Source organism: Rhincodon typus, chromosome 33, assembly GCF_021869965.1.
Source record: "Rhincodon typus isolate 14 chromosome 33, sRhiTyp1.1, whole genome shotgun sequence".
NCBI classification, from domain to species: Eukaryota; Metazoa; Chordata; class Chondrichthyes; order Orectolobiformes; family Rhincodontidae; genus Rhincodon; species Rhincodon typus.
Genome location: NC_063364.1, coordinates 28,317,385 through 28,331,226, shown reverse-complemented (window position 1 = coordinate 28,331,226; position 13,842 = coordinate 28,317,385). Strand labels below are relative to the sequence as shown.

Here is a 13,842-nt window from a genome sequence, read left to right as displayed (position 1 = left end):
GCATATGCATAGACACTATGGGCCAATCTACCTCACTTGCACATCTTTGGATTGTGGATTAATTTATGCTGTGGGTGATGACAGCTTCCAGTTACAACATCAGACCAAACTGAACTGTTCTTCATGTCAACCTACAATTTCAGTCTTAAAACAAAAATACACAGGTTTTGTTTGAAATGCCAGGAAGCCATTATATGGATTGGAAATCTGACAGTCACTTAAACGATGCCAGGATACAGGTTAAAGACCCAAATTTCAGGACCATCAGTCACCAGGAATTGTGCTTAAAACTCAGCTTTTAGTTTCTGGCAGCTTCTATGTTTATTCAAGCTCTGAGTCATCAACCAGGCTTAACCAATCAAGCACAGTGTGCAAAGATCAGTTGCCAGACTCATAACCAAACACAGAACAATTGAACCAATGAAGACTACAGCAGGGTTTAAATAGAAGGAAGGGGACTGAAGGTCTGAAGCAGTGGAGTTCTGGGAGAACAGTTGCCAACAGTTACAGCAGTCTCTGGAAATTACAGATTAATCTCCAGCGAACAACACCCAGGAGAAGAAACCAATTTGCTATTAAATTTAATTTACAAAAGTGTGAATAAGGAACAAAAGTAGGCCACTCGGCCCTTCAGGATGACTCTACTGTTCAATAAGATCTTGGCTGACTTGATTTTAACCTCATTCCTGCATATCCCAGATAATCTTTCATCCCCATTTTAATCTTTCATTATTTATTGAATATAAAGAGATAGGAGATGCGTAAAAATGCTGTGGGTTGGGAGGGGTAGGTGGAGGTGGAAGAGCATGTGATTAAAGCTACAGGACTATGTCCAAGAGCTGACAGTCCTATCCAGAAGCAAGTGTGGGTCAGTCAAGACAGGGGCTACTGGGGGGGGGGGGGGGGGGGGGGGGGTGGTGGAAACATGGGACAGAAATGGATAGGGGCAGCGGAGCTGAAGACGGGTTGAGGTTTGTTCAGAATAAACAGCAGGTTACTTGGCACTGCAGTACAACACTGGTATGTTGAGCTGTTGGTGAGATACTCGTTACCACCCGAATGGGTCAGCATGTTAGAAAGGGGAAGTGAAGTCCATGACTGAGTGATTCAAACATAATGCAAGTCGCAGAGAGGCCAGTGGGATCGATGTCGCCATCCAAAATCACTGGAAGTTCGGAGACAGGGAGCTTGGTATCTCTGCCCACATTCTGCGTGAACCTGAGGAACCCTGTCCGCCCCAAACACTGATCATGAGGTCAAACTGTGAATGTTATTCTTCATTAGCTCAATTTTTGCAAGACAAGCAACACAGATAATTTTCAGAATTAAATATTTAAACTGCCGTTTGACATCTCCATTTACCATCACACCATGAATAATGCACTACACAAGACAGTTTAAATATCAGAAGTGGCTCAGCTAGTCATTTCTCCTTGAAGCCTTTGAGCTGTGTTAACTTGTTGGAGGCTGCAGCCTGTATGAGTGTAAAAAATTGTCAATATTACTCTTAAGACCATTCAAAAGGAATCCTCTATAGTAGAAAAAAACTGAGGCTACATCATGGGCTAAGTGGAACTGCAGGCTGGAGTTAGGACAAGAGCATTGATGCTGCAGTTCAGCATTTTACATTTGTCTAGAGAAGCTCCATGTACCTCCTGTCCTTTCATAAAACTCTGGGTGATTTAACAGGAAAAGCAAACAGAGGCAACAGCAGAAATTATTAGATCAGAACTAACTGTAAAAATAATGCTGAGGTGAAAAATGTTGAGCATTAATTAAGCAAAAATCATCCAGCAATGGCAGCTGAGTGTAAATGCACAGTTAAACATGAAAATCTGAAGTTACTGCCAAGACGAACCACTCCTTAGTAAATTGTGCAGAAGTGACATCTCAAGGTCTGGATCTCATTAAAATGTACTGAACAGCACACAGACTGTACTGACATCATAGCTACAGACTGAGCTTGCTACAGCGAGTTAGGAATTGTCTGTTTTAGTGTAAGGATCCATTTTAATGTGGTAAATCTCAATTATTGCTTATATAATCTCAATTATATAAACTCTCTCTGATACTGAAAATTAATGTTAACAAATGTAGACTCTTACTTCTTCAGCTTTTAATTACTGTTGGAGTTTGTTCCAATGTTAAATTATTTAAGTCTTACTTTTCCCTTCCATCTTCTACTCTCTGCAAATTGAATCTATCTTCCCTCTACTTTATTGCTGTGCCTGATTTGACATTGAATCTATTATTCTAGCTAACACTTCCTGGTTCCCATTCTGCACTGTTCTACAGTGGTCAATATGAGGAACAGCTGAAAGGGTTAATCAGGATCGAAGCAAATCCATTTTACTCCAAGTCTTACATAAAACACGACTGGAGAGGCATGAGCAATGTCAGACACATGACCGGACAAAGTAAACGTGGGACAGATTTTCCCAATGACCAGGGAATCTGGAACCAGGGGTCACAGTTTAAGGATACAGAATCGGCCATTTAGGACTGAGATGTGGAGAACTTTCTTCACCCAGGGAGCAATGAGCCATTGAACGTGTTTGAAGCAAAAATATTAAATGTTTACGAAGGAGTTTGATATAGTTCTGAGGGCTAAAAGGATCTGAGGGTATGGAGAAGGTACTGAGTTAGATGACTAGATGAATGAACTTATTCATGTTCCTTTATCCCGTGTCTGTGTCTATCTGCTCTGTCTCTGCAGGAAGCAAATTGCAAGAATCACAAAGTGAACCGAGTGGTGATCCTGGGGAATACAAAGAGGTTGCTCACCACAGGCGTGTCCAGATGGAACACCAGGCAGATTGCCCTCTGGGATCAGGTCAGTATAACGAAGAACAGATCCAAGAAAATATCTCGAGTCTTTAGGACCTTGAAAAGCCGAGCAGTGGTCAGGCTCTCTCTGCAGTACTGTTGCTTGAAGTGGTAGATGGCATCAAATATGAAATACATTGCAGAGCAGCTGTTCATTACAGATGTCGAACAACAACAGGGTTAGAGTTACCAACTGTAATTGGCCGTATTCCTGGAGTGTTCGTTTCATGACCAGTGTCGTCTCACCTGGTCACTAATGTTCTTTAGGGAAGGAAATCTGCTGCCCACTCAGATGCTGGTCTATGACTGACCCCAGAATAAGTACCACACCATAATGCTTGACTCAGCTGTGTCCACAGAATTATCTTTAAAAGCCATCAGTTATACTGAAACCACCAATCACAGCTAAGACTGATACCCCAACAGCATTTCCCAAGGATGGATAAAAAACTGTGACGCTCACACCCTGAGGATTGCTGTTTTTTTAGTTAAAATTTTTATGGGATTAAGTTAAACTAACCACCAATGGATAAAATCCAAGGGGTGAAGAGTGAGTAGCAAGAAAACTTTGCACAGATGAACCGTGCCCAGTTTCCTAAGAATTCTGGATAAACTGATAATTGGCACATGAGGGTGGGCATCAGATGAGTTGCTTGTCTTTCCTTTTGACCAACTGTTCTCCCTCAAACCATGCCATCAACAGGGGACTCATCGCTCACTGTTTGGGAGATCTTCCTGTGATTAAATTGGCTGCTGCATCTCTCTACAGTCACCGTACCAGGGGGACAAATCTCTAACCCGTTTCTGAAAGATGTGGTTGTGTTTTTTTTAAAAAAGTCTATTCAATGGATATGGACATCGCTGACAAGACTAGCATGACTTGGGCATTCCCAAACAACTGAGTGCCTTTGTCAATGATTCAAAAGGCAGTTAGGTTCACAGCAATGCTGTTGGCACTTGCACTCACATCCAGGCCAGACCAGGTAAGAATGGTAGATTTCCTTCCCTGAGGAACGTTAGTGAACTAGATGGATATTAAGATCCACTCATCTCATTGATACTAACTATTTAAGTCCTTGTATATTTAAGTAATTGATTAGAACCCATGTTTCCCTATCAATAATCTGGTAACATAACCCCTGTGCTACCACAGCCTGTAGTACAAATGCAAGGGTCTTTATTTAACTCTGATTCACTTTCTTTCTTTAGGAAGACTTATCAATGCCAATAAAAGAGGAGGAAATTGATGGACTCTCGGGGCTCTTGTTTCCCTTCTATGATGTTGATACTCACATGCTTTATTTAGCTGGAAAGGTACATTACTAGTCATTTATCAGAAATTATAAAATGGATAGATGTTTTAATAATACAATAACACTACCACACACTACACCTTGAACTTTGCTGCTTTAAAGATAAGTTAAAGGCACCATAGTCCCAGAGGGCTGATCTCTCATTAGAGAGAGACAGAGAGAGAGATGGGGGGGAGTTTAACCTGAAGCTCCCATGACTCAGGTGAAGGGGTGGTTTCGTAAGGCAGGACTTACATCGCAACTGTGGCTGGTGTAGGAATTGAACCTGTGCTCTTGACGTCACTCTCATCACAAACCAGCTGTCCAAACCAAACCTCTTTTGCCATTTTATGTCTGGCTGCCTTAGGGAAAATTTCCTGTCATCGCTCTCTCTCTCTCTCACCGTCTAGTGAAAGTACAGCCCTCTGGGACTATGGTGCCTTTAAGAAGTATGTGTAGAAGGAGGCCATTCAGCCCTCAAACTTGTTCCATCATTTAGTCAGATCATGGTTGATCTTATCTTGGCCTCAGTGCCACGTTCCTGTGCGTTCCTCACAGCCCTTGACTTCCCCAATGCTCAAGAATCTGTTTATCTCAGCCATGAATATATTCAATGAGTAAATTAACCAGTGCAGCTTTCTGGGGATAGACGGAAAAGATTAACAACCCTCCTGACAGAAGAACTTCCTCTTCATCTCTCTTTAAGAGGGGGACCCCTTATTCTGAAAGTATGTCTCCTTTTTGTAGATTCCCCCACAAGGGAAAATCTCTCCTGAAGCCTCCAACAGAATCACAACACTTCACTGACAAGTACTTTCATCAGAATCATAGAACCCCTACAGTGTGGAAACAGGCCATTTAGCTTAACAAGTCCACACCAACCCTCCAAACAGCATCCCCTTTACCCAGAGCCAATCCACCTAGCCTACACATCTTTGGACTGTGGGAGGAAACCCACATGGGAGAATGTGCAAACTCTTCACACAACACTCACCTGAGGGTGGAATCGAACCCAGGACCCTAGTGCTGTGAGGCAGCAGTGCTAACCACTGAGTCACCAGGCCACCCTTAAAGATGAATATACTTCAAAGCAGGGAGGGGGGAGGTTCTAAGCCTTTCTGTGGTATGAGCCTCATTATCTGGGACACCAGGCATGTTTGAAGCCACTAATGTTACAATGACATTTATGAGAGTACATAAAAAGAGCACAGAAGAGTCTGCTCAACCTCTTGAGCCTACTACACCAGGTACTAAGATCATGGCTGATCTGATTTTACCTGAAATACAAGCTCCCCCCGATAACCATTTCCAATTGAGTTTTTTAGACAAATGGGTCCCTTTCAGCCAATGCTGCTCTGACAGGAGAGCAGTAAGACTTGCGTCAAATCAACTGTCACCTTCGAGCTTCTGATGGTCCCTGGACAGAAATATAATGAGAATCTGGGATAATCCTTTTTTTTTGTTATTATTCTTTCAAGGGATGTGACATTTGTTGCCCTGCTTCAGTTGACCTTATACAGAGTGGCTTGCTCAGCCATTTTCCAAGGGTAGTTAAGAGTCAACTACATCACTGTCGGCCTGGAGTCACACGTAGGCCATGCTACGTAAGGGCGGCAGATTTCTTTTCCTAAAGAACATTAGTGACCCGGATAGATTTTAATTGCAATCGACAATAGTTTTCACACTCACCATTACTGAGACTAGCTTTTAATTCCTCACTTTTGTTATCAAGTGGAAAAACCATCAGCTGCTGTGGTGGGATTTGAATCTGATACAAAAAATATATGGAAGGAAATTTGTTTTTTTTCTGTTTGTTTATCTAACAAGAGCCCTGAGTTTGCAGAGATGGGTAAAAAGCTGTTTAAAAAGCATATTACTTGGAAGGTACAGAGATCTATTTCCACAGGTTATGGAGTCAAGAAACCAGCGTCTCAAAGTCAGAGCCACAAAGGAAATCAGGAAGCATGTTTCAAACAAAAGGTAGTGCAAATCTGAAACTTTCTTCTCCAAGACCTGGCCCATTAAGTACCCTTTTCCCAAATATAATTCCCATTCCTTCAAGAACCATGACAGGGGTCACTCTTGTCTTTGTAAGCGGCATTTAGACAGAACCAGGCAGGGAATAGAGGGCTATGGATCTGGTGGATGCAGATGGGATTAGTTTAGAATGGCATCATGGTCAGCTCAGACACAGTGGGCTGAAGGGCCTATTCCCGTGCTGTACTGTTCTATGTTTAAAAAACTGCAGATACCTGAGGTCTATTGAAAATTTTAAGACTGAGCTTAATAAATTTTTGTCAAGTCAGGGCACCAAGGCATATAGAGCAAAAGTGAGGTGGAGATCATCCTTGATTTAAGTGAATGACAGAGCAGGCAGTGTGAGGGCTGAATGGCCTCCCTGTCCCACACCCATTGTTCACATCCTTTTTTTTGGTTTGTTCCACCCTGGCTGAATCGCGCGGTGCTGACAGAGTTTCATTTTCAATGTAGTACCTGAATCCATTGCCATTTGAAGCCACAGTGATGGATACAGGGTGAGATAACATAAGCTAACAGGCCGATCTGCCACGGTCAAAATCTCCCACCCAAGCCCAACAGAATTGTTAATTACTGTAACTCTTCTTCCTTTCTCACAGGGCGATGGCAACATTAGATATTATGAAATTAGCACGGAGAAGCCATACCTTCACTATCTGATGGAATATCGTTCGCCTGCTCCACAGAAAGGGATGGGTAAGATCTCACACTGGTACCATTTATTTCAGAAGTGTTTGTGATCGACATCGATGGAAACAAGGCAGGGTCTTCCATTGCTTCTAATGGCACCAGTCTACCATTGTCCAGTAATACAGGGATTAAAGCTAAAGTCATTACAGTCCCAAAGCACCACAGGACTGCTCTCTCATTGGAAAGAGAGAGAGATAGAGAGAGAGAGACAACAGGTGGTTGTTTAACATAGAACATAGAACGGTACAGCACAGTACAGGCCCTTCGGCCCACAATGTTGTGCCGACCTATTATCCTACTAAGATCAAACTACCCTGCATACCCTACATTTTACTATCCTCCATGTGCCTATCCAAGAGTCGCTTAAAAGTCCCTAAAGTATCTGACTCCACTACCACTTCTGGCAGCGCATTCTGCACACCCATCACTCTCTGTGTGAAGAATCTATCTCTGAAATCTCCCCTATACCTTCCTCCAATCACTTTAAAACTATGCCCTCTTGTAATAGTCATTTCCGCCCTGAGAAAAAGTCTCTGACTATCCACTGTACCTATGCCTCTCATCATCTTGTACACCTCAAATGTTTAAATGAGGGTCATCATGTCTCAGGCGAGGGGGAGAGATTGAAAAGGTGGGATGCCCATAATGACCTAAGGCAGAGTTCCAGTAATAATTCCCCATTTGTTAAGACCAACGTATAACTCTAGGTTTTTGCATATTTTATATTTTTCGTGTGTTAAGAAGGGAAAGATATGGTTTAGTTTCAGTTTTGAGTTTTGCAGCCTTGAAGCTGGGACATCTGTAGTTTTGTACACAAGACAGGTTTTACGTGTAATTGTGTTAGGGTTAAAAAAACAAAGCAGACAAAAAAAAAACCTGTGCTGCTACCTAGTGAGAGGGGTCTAGGATCACAGAGATACAGAAATATCTTGAGTCAGGAAGTTAGTGTGTTGTTGTGCCAGAGAGTGGAGGGAGGAAGCAGAGGTTTAAACTCTCTTTTAAGAAATCTGGCAAGACAGCTGAAAACTGGGTTTTAGGGAACTGGTGTTTGCCCTGAAGTTAAAGCAATAGTGAGTTTAATTTGGAATTTTAGGTGTCTCAGAGAGAGATACCAGCTGATGAACAAGTGGATGTGTAAACATTCGCCAGAAGGAAACCAGTTGCAGCCGTGTCAGCCTGAGCAAGAAGTGATAAATTTTCACACGTTTGCTATTTTGTAAGGATATTGCTGGGATAAAAGGAATAGTGTGCGGTTTGAATCCTTTTACTAGTATTTGTACAGCAATCTTTCCAACATTTTGTCTAGGGCAATAATAGCTCATGGTTTTCTTGTCTGAAGAACATTTTATTCTTTGCATTAAATGTACACTGGCAGACTCTTGTGAACATGTTCAGTAACATCGATTCGAGGTGAGTTTGCCAATTGGATACCAAATTGGCTTAATGGCAGGAGAGAGAAAGTGATGGTGGAGGGTTGTTTTTCAGACTTGTGACCAGCGTGATCCACAGGGATCAGTCCTGGGTCCACTTTAATTTGTCATTTATATAAATGATTTGGATGAGATTAGAGAAAGCATGATTAGTAAGTTTGCAGATGACACCAAAATTGCTGGTATAGTGGACAGTGAAGAAGATTATCTAAGGTTACAAAGAGATCTTGATCAATTGGATCAATGGGCTGAAGGGTGGCAAATGGAGTTTAATTTGGATAAATGTGAGGTATTACATTTTGGTAAAAGAAACAAAGACAAGACTTATATAATGTAAAGTAAGGCCTGGGGCAGTGGTGAAGAACAGAGAGACCTCGGGGTTCAGGTACATAGTTCTTTGAAGTTTGCAGTACAGATAGACATGGTGGTTAAGAAGGCATTTGGCACACTTGCCTTCATTGCTCAGACCTTTGAATGTAGGAGTTGGGGATGTCATGTTGAGGTTGTACAGGACATAGGTGAGGCCTCTTCTGGAGTACTATGCCCAGTTCTGGTCACCCTATTACAGGAACGATATTATTAAGCTGGATAGGGTTCAGAAGAAATTTACCAGGATGCTGCCGAAAAAGGAGGGTTTGAGTTATCAGGAGAGGCTGGGACATTTTTCACTGGAGCGTAGGAGATTGAGAGGAAGCTACTGAGGTTTATAAAATAATGAGAGTACAGATAAGGTGAATGACAGGTGTCTTTTCCCTAAGGTGGAGGATTTCAAAACTAGGGAGCATATTTTTAAGGTGAGAGGAGAAAGATTTTGACAAGACATGAGGTGCAATTTTTTTTACACAGAGCGTGGTTTGTGTGTGGAATGAACTGCCAGAGGAAGTGGTGAATGCAGGTACAGTTACAACATTTATAAGACATTTGGATAAGTACATGAATAAGAAATGTTTGGAGGGATATGGGCCACTCGCAGGCAGGTGGGACTAGTTTAGTTTGGGATTATGGTCGGCACGGATTGGTTGGACCGAAGGGTCTGTATCCGTGTGTATGACTCTGTGACTGTATAACTGACTTCCATGGCTTTAACAAAAAAACAAAGCTAAGGGTCTATCAAGTCAGGTCTCTAACTTTTCAAGTATTAACATCAGCTGGGATCGTAATGCACTGCCCAGTGAGATAGTGAGAAGTCCAAGCGTCTACTCAGAATGCCTCAAGCAATATATTGAAAAAAAAGTACTCATTTCCCTTAACTTGACAAACCTCTGAATATGGCCACAAGGTTATACCTCGAGGATGCATGAGGTTGCTGTCGACCGAAAGCAGACAATTAGCAACTGAACTACCTGAGATATACTGTTAGTACCTTGTACCATCACAAAGTTTCTCAGACAATGGCAAATGTCTTCTCACATCAAGTAGCACAGCATGATATTGTTTTGCAGGAACTTACATTCCTCAGGGCCAGCACTGGAGCAAAATTCCAGGTTGTAAAAGCTCATTATATATTAGCTGACCTTTAGTCCGCAACACTTAAACCAAAAGTAGGGAAAGGCACTACCAAGAATGAAGCTATCCCAATTTGTTCCATTTAGATCCACGGGCCATTTCGTGGAAAGTGACCTTCCTCCAACGGGAAGTTTCGGTTTCTCACATGCGTTAAACCTGAGAGGAATGAGAAGCAAACACAGAGAATGCTGAAGAAACTCAGCAAATCTGGCAGAATCCGTACAGAGAGAAGTGGAGTTAAGGTTTCAATTCCAGCCTGACTCTTCTTCAGAACTGTTCCTGAAGAAGTCATTCTGGACTCAAAACATTAACTCAGTTTTTCTCGCTCTTTCTCCACAGGTGCTGCCAGACCTGCTGAGTTTCTCCAGCACTCTCTGTGTTTGTTCCGGGTTTCCAGCATCCACAGTATTCGGCTTTTCTTTGGGAGGGATGTGAATTTGCTGACGGCTGCTTTGCACATGTTCCAGGTGTGATGCCAAAACATGGGCTGGACGTGACCATCTGTGAAGTGTTCAGGTTTTATAAGTTGGTTACGCTGAAAGGAGTAATTGAGCCAATCTCCATGATAGTGCCAAGAAGGGTGAGTGAGATTGTACATTTTTGTACCTTTTGCTGCTGGTTTCCTTGTGAGGAATAGTTACATTTCGGGTCTGCACTGCCTCAGTAGGTGGTGGAAGAGACATCAGTAAAAACTCTTCCAAAGGGATTATTTTTATTCCTTCCCTCATGGGATGTGAGTGTCACTGCTCAAGGTCAATATTCAATGTCAGTCCCTGGTTTGCCTTGAGAAGTGGGAGCTGAGTTACCACCTTGAGCTGCAGCCATCCATTGGGTAAAGGTATGTGCATTGTTCTGCGAAGGATGGAGTTCTGAGATTTTGACTCACAAAGGAATGATAAAAACCTAATGTCCTCATATTCCTAATGTCGGTTGTTAACTTATTTTGGAGTCAGATTGCGCAGTAGGAAACCAGACATCAATCTTTTACTTAGACCATAAGATGTAGGAGCAGAAATAGGCCATTCAGCCCATTGACTCTGCTTTGCCATTCAATGAGATTGTTACAGATCAGATAACCCTGAACTCTACTTTCTTGCTTTTTCCCCATAACTCTTGATTCCCTTAATGACTATACTTAATGACCCAGCTTTGACAGTCCTCTGTGGTAAAGAATTCCAGATTCAGTCCCCTCTGAGAGAAGAAATTCTCCTCATCTCTGTATTAAACAGATGACCCCTTATTCTGAGACATTTCCCTCTGGTCCCCTACTCTCCCACAAGGGGAAGCAACCTTTCCACATCTACCCTGGCAAGTCTCCTTAGATTCTTGTATGTTTCAATCAGGTCACCTCTCATTCTTCTAAACTCCAATGAGTTTAGGCCCAATCTACTCAATCTCACCTCATAAGACAGTCCCTCCATACTGGGTATCAGCCTAGCACTACAGAATACATTATTACAAATGTCTATCTACTCTATACCTCTGTTATAGAAGTCTCTCTTTATTTTTTTTACAAACCCACCACCCAATCACCCGAATAAACAATTAACAAGCAGCAGGGGCAGTGCAATAAAGACAAAAAAGACAAAAAGCTGGGGAAAGCAATGGAGGGATTAAATCAAAGTGATGTTAAATGGGGAATACTATACTCTCGCCCCTGCAGAGTCTCTCTCTTTATTCACTTGTGGGATTTGTGCATTACTGGCTAGGCCGGCATTTATTGCCCATTGACGGTAACACCGTTGAATGCCGAGGTGGAGTAATTAGCTTGTGTCATGTTGGCGATGGTCACTGCCTGGTATTTGTGTGGCATGAATGTTACTTGCCACTTTTCAGCCCAAGCATGGATATTGTCCAATTCTTGTTGCATTTGAACATGGACTGCTTCAGTATCCGAGGAGTTGCCAACAATACTGAACAATCATCGGTGAATATCCCCACTTATGATGGAGGGAAGGTCATTGATGAAGCAGCTGAAGATGGTTGGGCCTAGGACACGGCCCTGAGGAACTCCTGCAGAGATGTCCTGCAGCTGAGATGACTGACCTCCAACAACCCCAACCATCTTCCTATGCGTCATGTATGACTCCAACTACCAGAGAGTTTGCCCCCTGATACCCATTGATTCCAGTTTTGCCAGGGTTCCTTAAAGCCACACTCGGTTCTTTTGTCCATGTTTGAACCAAGGCTGTAATGAGATCAGGAGCTGAGTGGCCCTGGTGGAACCCAAACTGGGCATCACTGAGCAGGTTATTGCTGAGCAGGTGCTGCTTGATAGCACTGTTACTGACACCTTCCATCACTTTACTGATGATCGAGGGTAGACTAATGGGGTGGTGATTGGCCGGGATGGATTTGTCCTGCTTTTTGTGTACAGAAAATACCTGAGCAATTTTCTACAATGTCGGGTAGATGCCAGTGTTGTAACTGTACTGGAACAGCTTGGCTAGGGGAGCAGCAAGCTCTGGAGCACAAGCCTTCACTACTATGCAGGAATGTTGTCAGGGCCCATAGCCTTTGCAGTATCCAGTGCCTTCAACCGTTTCTTAATGTCATGTGGAGTGAATCGAATTGGCTGAAGACTGATGTCTGTAATGCTGGGGACCACTGGAGGAAGCCATGTTGGATCATCCACTTGGCACTTTGGCTGAAGATTGCTGCGAAAGCTTATCTTTTGCACTGATGTGCTGGGCTCTTCCATCATTGAGGATGGGGATATTTGTGGAGCCTCCTCCTCCAGTGAGTTCTTTAATTGTCCACCAAGATTCACAATTGGATGTGGCAGGACTGCAGAGCTTAGATTTGACCTAAGATTGAGGGCTCACTTAGCTCTGTCTGTCACTTGGCGTGCAGGTAGTCCTATTTTGTGGCTTCACCAGGTATTCACTTCATTTTTAGGTTTTTATGGTGCTGCTCCTGGCATGCCCTCCTGCACTCTCCATTGAACCAGGGTTGATGCCCAGGCTTGATGGTAATGGTTGAGTGAGGGATATGCTGGGCCATGAGGTTACAGATTGTACTGGAGTACAATTCTGCTGCTGTTGGTGGCCCACAGCGCCACATGGATGCCCAGACTTGAGTTGCTAGATTTGTTCGAAGTCTGTCCCATTGAGCACGGTGATAGTGCCACACAACACGATGGAGGTTGTTCTCAATGTGAAGGTGGGACTTTGTCTCCACAAGGACTGTGCGATGGTCACTCTTACCGATACTGTCATGGACAGATGCAACTGCAGCTGGCAGATTGGTAAGGATGAGGTCAAGTATGTTATTCCCTCACCACCTGCCGCAGACCCAGTCTAGCAGCTACGTCCTTCAGGACCCGACCAGCTCGATCAGTATTACTGCTGCTGAGCCACTCTTGGTGGTGGACATTGAAATCAGCTACCCGCAATTAGTGCCCTCGCCATCCTCAGTGTTCAACATAGAGGAGCACCGGTTTGTCCATCAAGGGAGGGTCGTACTTGGTTACCAACAGGAGGTTTCCCTGCCCATCTTTAACCTGAAGTCATGAGACTTCACAACGTCCATTGTCAATGGTGAGGACTTTCAGGGCAATTCCCTCCCAATGATATCCCACTCTGATGCCCCCTCTGCTGGGTCTGTCCTGCCGTTGAGGCAGACAATGGGGACACAAGCTGATACCTTTTAGCCTGTAATACTCATCCACACCCCTGCTAATCAAATCATTTGCCCTGACGTTAATCCATTCCCTTTTGCACTGTAGCTTTTCCTGCACAGCTCCCTCAATGACATGAATAAGCATGAAGGAAAACAAGCTCTTTTTACAGCAAAGATGTGAAGGAAAATTTCTTCCAAGACTTTTTTTTAAGAAGTAATTTGACCTTTCATGTGGAGTCAAATTGTATTTGATAACACTCTTGAGAGGTGCCTTGGGATATAAAGATACCATATAAATGAACTTGTTGTAGATCAGTTCAGAGATAGTAGGATCTGCCGATGTTGGAGAATCTGAGATAACAAGGTGTAGAGCTGAATGAACACAGCAGGCCAAGCAGCATCAGAGGAGCAGGAAAGCTGACGTTTTGGGTCTGGACCCT

The 13,842-nt window shown here is 43.3% G+C and overlaps 1 protein-coding gene across 1 annotated transcript in view; it reads left to right on the top strand.

The window, feature by feature from the left end:
* Positions 1-13,842, top strand: part of LOC109935727 (coronin-2B) — a 28,687-nt gene that overhangs the window by 1,129 nt on the left and 13,716 nt on the right. Inside the window, exons 2-5 of the mRNA XM_048615754.1 lie at positions 2,717-2,833; positions 4,036-4,140; positions 6,755-6,851; positions 10,249-10,361. Of these exons, the coding sequence (XP_048471711.1) occupies positions 2,717-2,833; positions 4,036-4,140; positions 6,755-6,851; positions 10,249-10,361 (432 nt within the window). The remainder of the gene's footprint in view (positions 1-2,716; positions 2,834-4,035; positions 4,141-6,754; positions 6,852-10,248; positions 10,362-13,842) is intronic.